At 40.5% G+C, this 14,023-nt stretch overlaps 1 protein-coding gene across 1 annotated transcript in view; it reads left to right on the top strand.

Moving 5' to 3' along the window:
- Positions 1-3,379: 3,379 nt before the first annotated feature.
- LOC111651457 (E3 ubiquitin-protein ligase pellino homolog 1-like) overlaps positions 3,380-14,023 on the top strand; it is a 12,505-nt gene continuing 1,861 nt past the window's right edge. The window contains exons 1-2 of the mRNA XM_023401397.2: positions 3,380-3,586; positions 10,348-10,505. Coding sequence (XP_023257165.2) covers positions 10,420-10,505 — 86 coding nt within the window. The 5' untranslated portion in view covers positions 3,380-3,586; positions 10,348-10,419. The remainder of the gene's footprint in view (positions 3,587-10,347; positions 10,506-14,023) is intronic.

The raw sequence follows: 14,023 nt of genomic DNA, 5'->3' as shown, positions 1-14,023 counted from the left end.
GTTAGTTATTAAAGCGTTTTCTATTATTACTTTATTATAAAACATGAAACTCACCGGTCGGCAGGCGGACTCTGCTTCTCCTTGTTCCACATCCTGTTGTTTCTGCACAGAAGTCCAGACAAGCCTTTGTTGTTGATGTGTTTCTACAACAACGTTTTGTACATGTAATAATATGAAAATAAACCTAAAGTCCATTTTATCACTGAGTCAGTAAAAAAAATAAATAAGACAACAACAACAACAGGAACTGAGGAAACACCGAAGACTGGAAAACAAAGATAAAGATAGAGCGATAAAGATGAAATAATTAAATAGTTAAAGAGAGGAGATGTTTGGAAGTGAGTCAAACCAGAAATACAGTGGAAATAAAACAGATAACCAGAAATAAAAGTAGGGTATTAAAAGGAAAACGATCCAGAAAATAAACATAGAATAAAATGACATGCCAATAAATTTACAAGCTTTTTATTCTACATTTTCTACAAAGTCAGTTTATTCAGTAGCTTTCAGTACTTTTGAATATATAAGTATTTTTAAAATCAAGTACTCTGTTAGGTTAACTCAAGTAAAAATATGAAGGAACAACTTTCACTTGTGTTGGAGTTTGAGCAGGATCTGTACTTTCACTCTGTGAACTTTAAATTACTTTTAAGTTGTATTCAGGTGTATAAGCACACACCTGACATCACACCCATTTCTAAATGGGGAAACATGAAAAAGTGTTATTTAAGCAGCGTAGGATTAATTTCAGCTCAGTGAGTCTCTACTGTGTCTATGGTGCTGTTCCTGTTCCTGTTCCTGTCACGTGTCTGACTTTTACTGTTATGACTCACCTTGCATCATCACCACATGGCGGAGCAGGAACTACTTCTTCAAACAGTGAAGGCAACATACGTTTGTTATTTAATGTATTCGATTGTATTTGTGTCATGGAGTCAGTAACTCAGTAACTATAACTGACTGAAGTTTGGCAGCAGCTTCTGAACTCAAAGTGAAAGTCACAAAAATATATAAAATGTCAACCCGTGGTCGCTGAGTTTGAATTGTAAATAAAAATATATACAGCAGCCTAACGGACTGTCCACCTGGCTACTAAAACTGCCAATAACATTTAATTCACCTGAAATGTTTCATTTACGCGCCTTCTTTCGCTCGCGCGCCTAAACGTTGGACAGACTATCAAACTACAGAGAACACGGTCACGAAGGAAACGTGTAATAAAAAATCACCAGGTTTATCAGTAATAGTGTAGTAGTGATAAACACGAGGCAGGGAGAGCTCACCTGAGAGTCGAAGAGGGTTTCCCGCGGTTCCAGCAGGTTGACCTGTGGTCAGTTTGAATGAATGAAACGCCGGGAGTGACTTTGAGTGTCGCGCGCGCCCACAGTGTGTAGTAACAGGAAGTCTGGAGAGGGGGCGGGGCTCCGCTGTAAACACAAAGCACTGCAGGGGTGCGTTCAAGGCCATGTGGAAAAAACACATTCCTGAAAATAAACTCAGGACTGTTGTGATATATTTCTTTATCTTAAATTATTAAAATAATGAATCACTTAATATTGGGCTGAATTAAACACATGGACAATAGACTGATTTATTGATTAGTGATGAATAAAATACTGTTTTAGATTGATTATTAAAACAATTATTAACCAATATAGAAAAAAGCGTCCCTAACAACTTGAGTGGGTCTTCTGACATTATCTTTTATCTGTTGCACTCATGGTTTTCATCTCCTTTTATTTATACATATATATATATATATACAGCTCTGGAATAAATTAAGAGACCACTGCAAAATGATCAGTTTCTCTGATGTTACTATTTATAGGTATGTGCTTGAGTAAAATGAACAGTTTTGTTTTATTCTATCAACTGCTGACAATAATTTCTCCCAAATTCCAAATTAAAATATTTACTTGCAGAAAATGACAAATGGTTAAAATAACAAAAAAGATGCAGTGTTTTCAGACCTCAAATAATGCAAAGAAAAGAAGTTCATATTCATTTATAAACAACGTAATACTAATGTTTTAACTTAGGAAGAGTTCAGAAGTCAATATTTGGTGGAATAACCCTGATTGTCAATCACAGCTTTCATGCGTCTTGGCCTGCTCTCCACCAGTCTTTCACTTTGCTGTTGGGTGACTTTATGCCACTCCTGGCGCAAAGATTCAAGCAGCTCAGCTTTGATTGATGGCTTGTGACCATCCATCTTCCTCTTGATCACATTCCAGAGGTTTTCAATGGGGTTCAGGTCTGGAGATTGGGCTGGCCATGACAGGGTCTTGACCTGGTGGTCCTTCATCCACACCATGATTGACTTAGCTGTGTGGCATGGAGCATTGTCCTGCTGGAAAAAACAATCCTCAGAGTGCCATTTATTTTTGTGGGTCACTTGATGTCATCCTATGGTTGCTGAGTGACATTTGAATGAGTTGACGGTCATCCCGGTCAGTGGAGAGTCATTTTCACGCTCTGCCAGTCTGTAGCTTTGTTGTCCCCAATGTCTGCTGCTTGACCTTGTTCTTATGAACCGCCGTCTTAGAAATTTGAAGGATGGAAGCAACCTGACGCTCACTGTATCCCTCTTCTTTTCAACTCTTTTGGTATGGTCAATACTTACTTTTTTGATTCCACTTGCTTTTGAGGTACTACTAGCACCGTTTTTGGCATCTAGCTGGTCCTATTGCAAGAGGATAGTGATGACCACAGCAGTGGTTTAAATACTTTTCCTTGTTAAATAAGATTTGGTTCAGGTGATCACCTAATCAATACCTCATTAAGTAGAATGAGGTGTGCTTGTGTTGGAATTCAACAGACACTGGAATGGAGTGGCTGTCATACATGTACAGATGCTGATTTCAGAAAAATTTGCAGTGGTCTCTTAATTTTTTATCTTTTATATATATATACACAACACTGAGATATGATCTGATCAATAGCTGCACATTATTAAGCTATAACTAAAATATATTTAACGTTCCATCGTTTGATTTTAATCCAGAAAGTTACAGAAATATATTTGCCGCTGCTTAATAACACTGTTTTATCGTTAAGCCGTGAACTAGTTAAGCTAGTTAGGCTAGTTAACTTTAAACGCCTTGTCTAAAGGTCCAAAGGTCGAAATCAAACGCAACGCTTTTCAGCCTATGGTGATTCTCACAGTCTGGTCATAACCAAGCTAAAAGGATGAGCAAACAAAACATTGGCAGTTCAACATTACTATTTTTTACTTGTTATTATCATATACTAATATCACCCAGCTCCGAACATCAGTCAGTTTTTAAATGCAAATGCTAAAGCTACTGGTTTTATTTTGAAAAGCTTACCGGAAGTAGGTACGGCTTTAACCGAAGACTTGTCCAGACCAGCAGTTTAGTTGGACTCGGTGCAGAGAAGAAGCAAAACCTCACTGAGGTTTGACTCCGTTTAATCATCTACCGATGAAAACTCGTTAAAACTACCGGTAGACTCTTTAAATAGCAAGAACATTTTTCTGTTGAGGAGCCGTTAAAACCGTCAGGAACCGGAACGGAGACTTACGGGACATGAAAAGGCTTCAGGGCGAACAGTAACTTCAACTTCGGTAAGTTTGTTGTTTTAAAAAAAAAAAGTCACTTTATCTTCATTATCGTTAACGTTACCGACAATAAAAACGCGTTCACCTCAGAAAAACATGCTAAATAACGTGATGGAAAAACTAACAGAGGAACTTCTGTTTCAGCTCTTAACTTTTAACAGACCGAAATTCATACACGTCAACATTTACTAGCTAGCGAGTTGTTTTACCATCGTTACCGGATATTTTTCATACTTTTTGTAATTTAAACATTCATAATTATATGTTTTAAAAGGCAAATAAGTTTGTTTTTTCCTCTCAAAAAAATCCCATAACACTCATGTACTTACATGAATGTTATGTGGTTTAACGCTGTATGTGATTGCCACTAAGTTTAAGATAATTAATGGTATTTGCTATCTTTATATTTGGCATTATATTATTAGAACACGTATATAAGTACCACTGTAATCTACCTATAGTGACTTTTAATGTGTTAGTCTGTTGTTAAATGTTTTTCTTTCTTTTTTTTTTCGTTTTTCTTGCTTCCCAACGTGTCACTATAATATATATATATATATATATATATATAATGATAGTGAATTCTGAATTTTAAGTTTGCTAATTAGCCACTGTAGAGAGTATAAATGCTATATATAAAGTATATAATATATTATCCCAAAATACTCCTTGCTATTTACCAGTTACAGAGTAATTATATGTTATCCCAAGTACAAGTACTATCCCATTCAAGTGACTGGGAAAGTGGTCTCAGACTTTTGGACCCCTGTGTATATGTAGTATATTGTTCCTGAACAGGGCTCCAGCAGTGGTTGTGGATGACAGGCCGGTCTGTCCGGGTCTGTGTAGCCCAGCTGGCCTCTTTTGTTCTGGCCACACAAACTGATTAGCATGCACCATCCTACCAGAGCATCTGTCCCCGCAGACGCTGCTTTTGTTCCCCCCGTTTAAAACTTGAAATTTGTCCCTTTTTTTTTTGTCCCAACTGTCCGCTCATATTAAAGGCTTACAGACACCGTTAACCCTCTTGTCCACACGCAATGGCTGACCTAGAACCTGGAGAAAGTTTCGCCTGGGCGGATTAAAGCAGACCAAGTGATGGTCACAGTGGAAGCTGTCAGTCCTCTTTAAGAACAAGTATCACAACATAAATATATGGTTTCCTGTTTTTCATAGTGGAGATGGCACTACTTCTGCTGACACGAACCACAAAAAAAAAAAAAGAAAAATAACATTAACCCCCTGTGAAAAGAAGTACATAAACTATTCATAGAAATATCCATCATAAATAATGTGCCTATTGTTAATAGGATAAAATTAATCACAACATTCATCAGGATTTGAGTGGCATGTCCCCTTAGCATAAAAAAACACATGACCTAATATTGGCAAAAATGAAAAATGTGAAATTACTAAAACCTAATTACAATGAGTTATTACAACGCTGATCTTTGTTAAAATCCTCCAGCACAGCTTTACATCTTTTCATTCAAAGATTGATGACTAACCAGCTGGTTGTTAATCTGATTATCTGCCCAAGTTTTGATCCTAACTCGTCTCAAGTAATCTATTTAAATTCAAATCATTTACATGGTGCAACAATGGAACTGTTTCCTCAATCAGCTCATAATTGAATTATTAGTGTGTACGTAAGCACCTTTTAACCCCTTTAACCCCCTTCACCCAACACACACACACACACACACACACACACACACACACCCTTGTTATAGAGGCAGTGTGATGTGTTTGACAGGCTGCTCACTGACACTTTGCAGCCGCACACTCTTTATCTCTGTCTGTTGCCATGGTGAAGCGGGTTAGGTGTGTGTGAGTGTGTAGGCCGCTGGTGGCGGTGGAGGGGTATTTCCTCTTCAGGGCTCATGTGAAAACACACTGGGCTTGTGTAGCCCTCTTTTGGTGAGCTGGTCTGTCAGTCACTACTGGAGATAACAAAGTCCTACAACGAGACACCTACAGCTGGAATTACACTTGTTAGGGCTGCACGTTGGCGAGTGTGTATCTGGCGGTTTATTTTGTACTTTAGGTTGTAACAAATGGTGGTTAATAGTGACTGGCCACATGGCGACTAATCGCAGTACCCTTAAATAGTCTATTATCAGGCAATTGTTGTATTTTACTGATTAAAAAAAGTATGAATTAATTTGTCCTGTCCGTGCAGCCAGTTAGCGGTCCACGGCCCGGTGGTTGAGGACCACTGCTTTACAGTATGTCAGTTTCATAAGTTAAATAAGTAAATTAATAAACTTGTTAACTTGAAAACATATGTGTAATCAAACGTTTCGTATGCTGATATGTTATAATAGTTAAACTTACGCAGGTGATTCTGATTATTTGAGCTGTGTGGGTCTGTGCAGACTCTCCTGTTAGCTTTGTTGCACCTGCTGTAGTTTGACAACTTGTGCCTTTATCATTCATATAAGCACAAAGTGTCCTGTGACTCCGAACATACACAGTAATTACAGTGTAGTTCTGCCCACCTTTAGCCAGAGGTCTGAACAGCCAAATATAGTTAGCGCATCTACTCAGGCTGCTAAGAGGTGAACGGTACCGGAGGACTGGATCTCTTTAGCAGGACAATATTACATATGGTGGGAAATATTCTGATATTCAATATTATCAGGCTTAAATGAAGCTTATTAATCTGCAGTAAACTTTTATTTTTACAGTCAACATTGCACTGAATAGATTTGATGAGAGATTAGAAAGGATTCAGATTTGATAAATTGCTGCTGAACCCCATCTCTGAGCATGACTATACCTCATCTCCATGGAGCTATGTGTTGTTCAGGCTGATTGGAAACCATGAGATCTGAGTCACAAGAGAAGGATAAAATCAGCTTTGAGCCGCAACGTGTGATTCACCTCCATGTCAGACCGTGCGGGCCGCTGCGTCGCCGTCACGAGAGGAAAGAGATGCACAACAGAGCGGTTGTTTCCAAGGAGTGAAGTCACTTCAGAAGTCATCCTCCTCATCTGGTGTCCGGTTACAGGCAGTGAATGGGTCTCTGTCCGCCTGCACTTCACTGGTCCTGTATTCACAGCCTTTGAAATAAACTATGGTCATGATGGAGGGGCGAGGCCGGTCAGGGAGGTGTGGGGGGGGGGGCATCTCTTTTCATCATACATATGTGTTACTATAAATATCTTGAACTTTAACCCACTGAACCCACCAGATCTCCCACTTAACACTTCCAGCAGGGCTGAAGAGTTTAGAACAGGAAATCGGTTTTCAGTGACTGCTTAAAGGAGCTATTTGTAAGTTTTGCTATTGCTAACGTTAGCATTAACAGCTGTTTAATGAAACGAGTTCGACATCAAACCAGAGTTGGAAATCAACCCTTTTGTTTTGCTTCTATTTCAGTTCTTTTCATCTACTGAAGATAGCATGCTAACCAGCTAGCCCCAGGCTGGTAGGATCGCCTGGTCACTTTCCGATACCGAGTCAATGTAGCATCCAGTCTGCCCTGAAGAGTAAAAATTAAGCATCAACACTTAAAAACCAAAACCTGCAGTTCCTCTAATGACCACTAGAGTCTGGCTCCAACAGTGAGTCAGTCCCCATAGACTCCTGTGTTAAAATGTCCAACTTTACAGCAGAAATAAACATGTTTACAGCCTGGTACAAAAACAGTTTTGGTCTCTAGAGCTAATTTCCTCCTTCATGACACCTCTTTATAGAACTCACCTGTTTTTTATTAAGGACTAAAGTTTTGAAGAATTGAGGGCGTGGCCTCTTTGAGTTACAGGTGGAGGAGCATATACTTGCCACAAAACGGTATGCACAGAAGTCTTGGCTCCACACACGCCCCTCCTCTTTGCCCATATTTGGATTAGCTGGGAGTTAGGGGGCGGAGTCAGTCAAGATGGCAACGGTGGTGCAGCTCACTCTGAGCTTCAAAACCGCTGTTCAGAAACCTGTGGGTGACGTCACAGAGGCTACGTCCATCTTTATTTACAGCCTATGATCTAAACGCAATGATGGCCGAAACTGTTGGTAAGACTCGTAAGTAAACAGCTGTTAATGCTAACGCTGGGTATGTAGCTATAGCAAAACTTACAAATAGCTCTGATTGTATTAATGATATTATTAGGAATTGTTGTTATATGCAGATGAGAAGAGCTGACAGAAGTGTGATGAAGATTAAAAGACATTATTCTGCCTGATATTAAAAAGCAGCAGAAACTGTGAAATCAGACAGTTGTTGTGAGGCAGCAAGAATCAGCTTTAGAAACTTCAGCTCTCTTGTTTCTCAAAACATGGTTACACAGCAGTATGATTATCATCATCAACATCTCTTCATCGTTAAGCTGGTATATGCCACATCCTAACGCTTCTTACAGTTTCTTTCACAGTTTCCTGCTGCGAACTAAGGAACTCTTGATGTTGTTTTTTTCCTGTGACTCAATAAAAAGCAGCAGAAACTGTGAAATCAGACAGTTGTTGTGAGGCAGCAAGAATCAGCTTTAGAAACTTCAGCTCTCTTGTTTCTCAAAACATGGTTACACAGCAGTATGATTATCATCATCAACATCTCTTCATCGTTAAGCTGGTATATGCCACATCCTAACGCTTCTTACAGTTTCTTTCACAGTTTCCTGCTGCGAACTAAGGAACTCTTGATGTTGTTTTTTTCCTGTGACTCAAATCAGTTTTGATTTTATCTGGAGTCTCTGTGGAACCAGGCAACCAGCTGTAAACCAGCTTCACAGTCAATCTCATACCACAAGTGTTTTAAACCTTAAACCTGCTTAAACCTGCTATTCACCATGTTCAGTAACACAAAGCAAGCTTAACTCTTTTTCTCCATCTGCGTCCAGACTAATTCCTGCTTTTATTTGTCTAATAAATTAATAAAAGTTAGTGTTTTCTTGACCATGTAACCATCATTAGCATCAACATGGTCTCAAGAACCTGAATTTAAAACTTTAGGATTAGCTAAATATGAAGCTAATCTGTTTCGTCAGTGGGGAAAATTAATGTTTTGTATTAATTTTGCAAGAATCACAACATATATAATATTTCTCACCATGATGGGAACAGCTTGGGAAGGTTTTTCTCACCTGCGATTAATGCAAATTTCCACACAGCTCATATATTGTCACAGAAAAGGTGTAAATGAAGAAATGCCAGTGGCAGATTGACTCAAAAGGAAATCTGATGGAAGCTCTTAATTATAGCAAACTGACAGATGTTGAAATCTGCTAGGAAGAAGTGATGGCGTTGTCAGTGTGATGGCTTTAGGGCAAAAAACAAAACAAGGTTGAATTAAATTTTTGTTGTCATATTTATTTGTGTCTCATACCTTAACATTATTTAAAATTTCACAAAGCAACTTTGTGAGGAAAGTATTGAAAAACTTGAAGTGAAGTAAGCAGACAGGAAGGTGGTGACGTCAGGAAACGGGAGCTCATAGTCGCTGCTGTTAAGGAGACAGTTTGGTGGTGAAAACGCCACCTGTGACAACACCTATGTCTGGACCTCCTCTGGTCAAATCCTGATTTTATAACTGTGATGTCGTCTGTCAAAATCACCAAACACATAAACGAAAGACAAAGACTGAGCTGTGATGAGCTCACAGCCTCCGTCTGGATCCACAATAGATTAGTCTTTATTTACTTCAACTCCAGAACGTAAGAGACGTTTATTAGGCAGGTGTTTATGTCTAACTCCTTCTGTTTGATGGTCATAGTTGTTAGTACGAGGCCTCGTTAACAATGACCTCCCTCTCTCCTGCTCTCTCTGCTCAGTGTCTTATGTTCAGTTATTCCTCTGCCTCCTTTAGTAATAATGATACATGCAATCAAAGTAGTTTATTTGTTGTAATAGAGGCGAGGCTCAGTGTATTGGAAGCACTCCTCTTCTTCCCTGCAGTTCCTGAACAGCAGGGAAACCAGAGCGGCCCAGTTGATTGCGGCTCAGCACTCCACTGAGAAGTGGATGAAATATGATCAGTCAGTCACATACGAGATTATAGCGCCAGCCTCGCTGCAGCAACACAGGGACATTGACTCTACAGAACAGTAAAACAACATTTTCATTTTCTCAACAGGCTCATTTATTCAGAGATACTCAAAAACCATTTTACTTCTCTGCCTCCTGTGGTACAGGTGAACTGCACACCTGTGAAGCTCCTCTGGTGTTTTCCCTCCTGCTCCTCGGTCAGAGAGGTCTGATCGTCCCTGCTGCGAGTTTTTTCAACACACTTTAAAACCCTGAACAAACCCTAATAAATGAATAAATCAGCCTGATCAGAGCGGAGCTCGTTGTTACGACCTCTCACTTGCAGATTTGTGATGATGTTGCGTCCTCTCCAGCCTTTTGACATCAGAGCCCGGGCTCCTGAATGAATGCTCGGCTTGTGTTATTTTTTTCCTCATGGTACAAAGGATTATAACATCAGTCCCAGCGTGCTGCTAAGTGAGTCACCCCGTCACGGATGCAAATGACCCTGTTTTACACCTAACAACCCCACTCAGTGTACTTGGGTGAATACATATATTGTCTGCCACTGCTGCCCCCAGCTCCCAGCACAAAGACAGTGTGGGCGTATTGTAGTAATTCATGATGTAGCGTTGAAGCCTGCGTGTGTTTGTATGAATGTCGGAGGAGGGGTTTTAAATTTCAAATGAAATATTCAAAGTGAAACTTAAAAAACATGATTCACTTCTCACATATTTATCGTTCCTGACCATCAGGAAGTGTGTGTGTGAAGTTGTTAAACTGGTGTTGGTTGTGTGTGCAGGTGATGGAAACGCTCTGAGGGAGACAGCGGGAAAATCCTCACCCTTCCTCCTTCCCTCAGAAAGACGCACAGATGTTTTCGCTTGGACAGGAAAACATCTCCACCTCCCCCGCCTCCACCAAAGGAACGGTCAAATATGGAGAGCTCATTGTGCTGGGGTAAGATGTTCACTCACGAGGCTCGAGAAGACGTCTGTCATTAAGAGCATCAGCTTTACAGTTTTGCTTTTATTATGTCTTAACGCCGGCGACAGTCAGAGCAGCAGCCATTTTGTTTTCAGGTTGTGTGTACGTCCATCTCATTCTCGTGGACACGATATCTCAGTAACACCTTGACAGAACTCCTTCAAATATGGCAGAAAAATTCACTCGGACTCAAGGACGAACTGATTAGATTTTCGTGGTCAGAGGTCAAGGCTAGTGTGACCCCACAAAAGTCTTTTTAGCCATAACTCAAAACTTCACACAGAAATTTTCACACATAAACAGGGATGTAACCTGAAACTAGTCTGAGTGGCGGAGAGATACCACCATGATGAGGTGACTCTGGTTTAAGCCCCTCAAACATTTCACATAACTGCTGACCACCAAATGGTCAAAGGTCACTATGACATCATAATGTTCTTCAAAAACACTTCTTATTCAAACAATGCAACTCAGGAAGGAGAGATTATGACCGTATTTCCTGTAACTTGGCTGGTTGGTTGAAGAAACAACCACAAGTTGGTGATTATAGTTCGATTAATTCTGCAGTTGGAATGAAAATCAACAGACGTGAAAACTTGCTGTAGATAAATAATCCACCACAGTGAGAGCTTAATCTGCTTTATCTGTCTGTGAGGAAACTTGTGTGGTAATTCAGTTGTGAGAAAGGACTGTGTTTAAACTCGTCGCGGTGCTTTCAGGGACTGTCACAATAATCAAGAATCAGCTTGCAGAAAAAGAAAAACATCCAAAAGACGGACAATAACCAACATGAGTTCGGACATTTCTCACATGTGAGAAGGTTTTGACGGTTGACTCTGAAATAACAGATGATGGTTCTATGAATGCAACAGCCGCTGCTCATAAATACATAACTACATGATGATAGCTCAGCTTTGAATAGATAAAGCAACAAAGGGATAACTGCCGTGGAGCCGCCGTCTCACCACACTAATGTTCAGAGTCAGTTCAGAATGAGTTGAGCTGCACCTCCAGTTTGTTTTAAGCTGCTGCTGTTTGATTTGTTGAAGTAAAACACGAGACAAGGTCAATTCTTTGATATATGTTTAATGACATCCGGCCAGAATCTGCACTTAATTTGGATTACGTTGGTTACATAAAGATTATAGTTCTGTGTGACATGTCTTTGTGTATTTGCGGCGCCCCCTTCAGGGGAACAGCACCGTGCTTCAGGGAGAAATATGGTGAAACCTCGTGAGACCTCGAATTTCAGGTTGATGAGTTATTGCAAATTCTTTTCAAAATGACTTATTTTGATGAAAATTGATCGCTGATCTGGTGTTTTTAAATAAATTATATAAAGATTACAGTTTTGTGACAGGCTAATAAAAGCCTATTGACCTCTTCTGAAGCGGGTTCACCTGGGTGAGTCGTGTGACCCAGGTGTGAATGACGATTGAACCGTTTTCCGTTGTTAACTTAGCGGGTTTTTGACCAGTGGAAAAGGGGCTTGAGGCTCGCTGTTTCTGAGACGCCTGTGAAACGTAAGATTTATTGTTACAGCGCCACCTTCAGGTCAAAGAGTAGCTGATAGAATTTGTGACCCGCCCACTGATTTTGTTGAATTTTGCTCTTTTAGTGGAGAAAAATAATAATAAGAAAACGTTGTGATGCTGATCTGCTGCTCGCCTTGTCAACATGTAGAGGGAAGAAGATGGAGGTTTTATTTCTGTCAGGACACATTATCCACAGTTTTATGATTCGAGCTCAGATGAGTGTGATGTTTTTAAATACTGAAACTGACTTCAGTAGTTTGAAGCTTCTCTATGAGGCCAGAGTTCTTAGATATTAGATGTCGTCTCAAGTCACGCCGTACAAGAACTTTACTGACACAAAATTGTCTAAAATTGGAAAAATTTGTGTTTAAATCAGGAGTTTTATGATCAAACAAGATGCCAGCTTTTTGTACTTGACAGTTCCTGGTATCAGAAACATTGGACTCACGTTACGGTTGGTACCAGACAAGTACTGAGGTTTTATCCCAGGCCCTGCTGGTGGTCTGAGCATTCGATCTGATTTGATCGGATAAAACTGAACGTCTTTGTTTGTCTGACACGTTTAGATAAGAATTTGTCCACATAAATAAGATAAACCCCTTCAGCTGACCTCTGGGCCTTCCATCATTTATGTCCATGTTGAAACCCAGTCCAGTAGTTTGGTTTGGCAGCAGGATGACTTAACGACTGCATCCGGTGAAGTGTGTTGAAAGACTGGGCCACAGTAACGAACGCGGCTGACTGAAGGCCATTCAGTGTGGACACAGGAGAGAGGCTGTGGTTCAGGGAGGTCGGGGGACGTCAGGAAAGCTGTGGCCGCTGTGGCTTCAGACCTTTTGTTTGCTTTTGTATTATAGTGGCCACATGTGGATTCAAACAGTCTGAGAGAGTCTGCAACCGACAATTACTCTGGTCGTAAGGTTTCATTTTAAAGAGCCATGTAGTTAGTGAAAACAGAGGTTGTTCAGTGGGGTGGTCTGAGTTTGTCTAAGAAAGGAGGCGGCCGTTACTTTATCTGAAACACAGGAAGTTTGCATTATCCAGTGAAAAGAATGGCCCGACTCTGAACTGAACTCCAGTGTTTATTTGACCTGTGGCTGGCAGCAGTCTGGCTCTGAAGATAACCTCCAGCTAAACTGACTTTTCATGAACACTCAGCTCTCTGGATTCTCTGTTCACATGCTGCACAGCTCAGAATAGTGAGAATACTGCTTCTTCATGGTGTTTGGCAAATAAATGCAGGCGAGTTAAAGTTGTGTTTAAAAAGGCGTCCTGATGGCTCGGCTGGATAAACTATAAACCAACATAACCACAACTTCCTGCTTTTGAATCAAACGCTCGTTGCTCGTCAGCTTTTTTTGTCCCACAGAGTTTCCCTGTAAAGAAACATGTGGGTTTTACACGTATTTGCCGTCTCACCTGCAGCTCAGAGATCAGCTCATGGTGCAGGCACAACTGACGAAGTGTAGAACGTGTGTAGAAACCGAAATGTGAAGAGGAGATTGTGGTTTTAGCTGCTGGAACGATTTGATGACTGAGCATTTGTCATTTCTGTATATTGATCTGTTGATAGTGTACTGCTGAACATAGCGAGGTGTTTAGGAAGCAAAACACAAAGTCAGGACCTGGACTTGACTGATGTCTGTCGGTCTTGACTCGTGACTTCACGGCCAAGACCTGAGATTTCCTTCTGACTTGCAAAAGCACTGAGTTTGTCCCACTTCTGGGAGTTTTTCTTTTGTTGTTTTTGTCTTTAAGGAGCAGAACTGTGAACCCAGAGAAGTGTGTTGAGAAACTCCACCACAGTAAAGAAAGCAGCTGACTTCCTGACTGAGGCCACAAGACTCAAGAGAGAGGAAAGCAGTAGCTGCCGTGGTTTCTGACCTTTTGTTTGCTTCACATTATTGTCTCCAGACGTAAAAAAGCGAAGCTGCCTGGGAGCTTAGACTGCGTCAG

Source organism: Seriola lalandi, unplaced genomic scaffold (genome assembly GCF_002814215.2).
Source record: "Seriola lalandi dorsalis isolate HSWRI2012SDOR001 ecotype SW California unplaced genomic scaffold, Sedor1 jcf7180002053650, whole genome shotgun sequence".
Lineage (NCBI taxonomy): Eukaryota > Metazoa > Chordata > Actinopteri > Carangiformes > Carangidae > Seriola > Seriola lalandi.
This window is presented reverse-complemented; position numbering and strand designations above follow the sequence as displayed.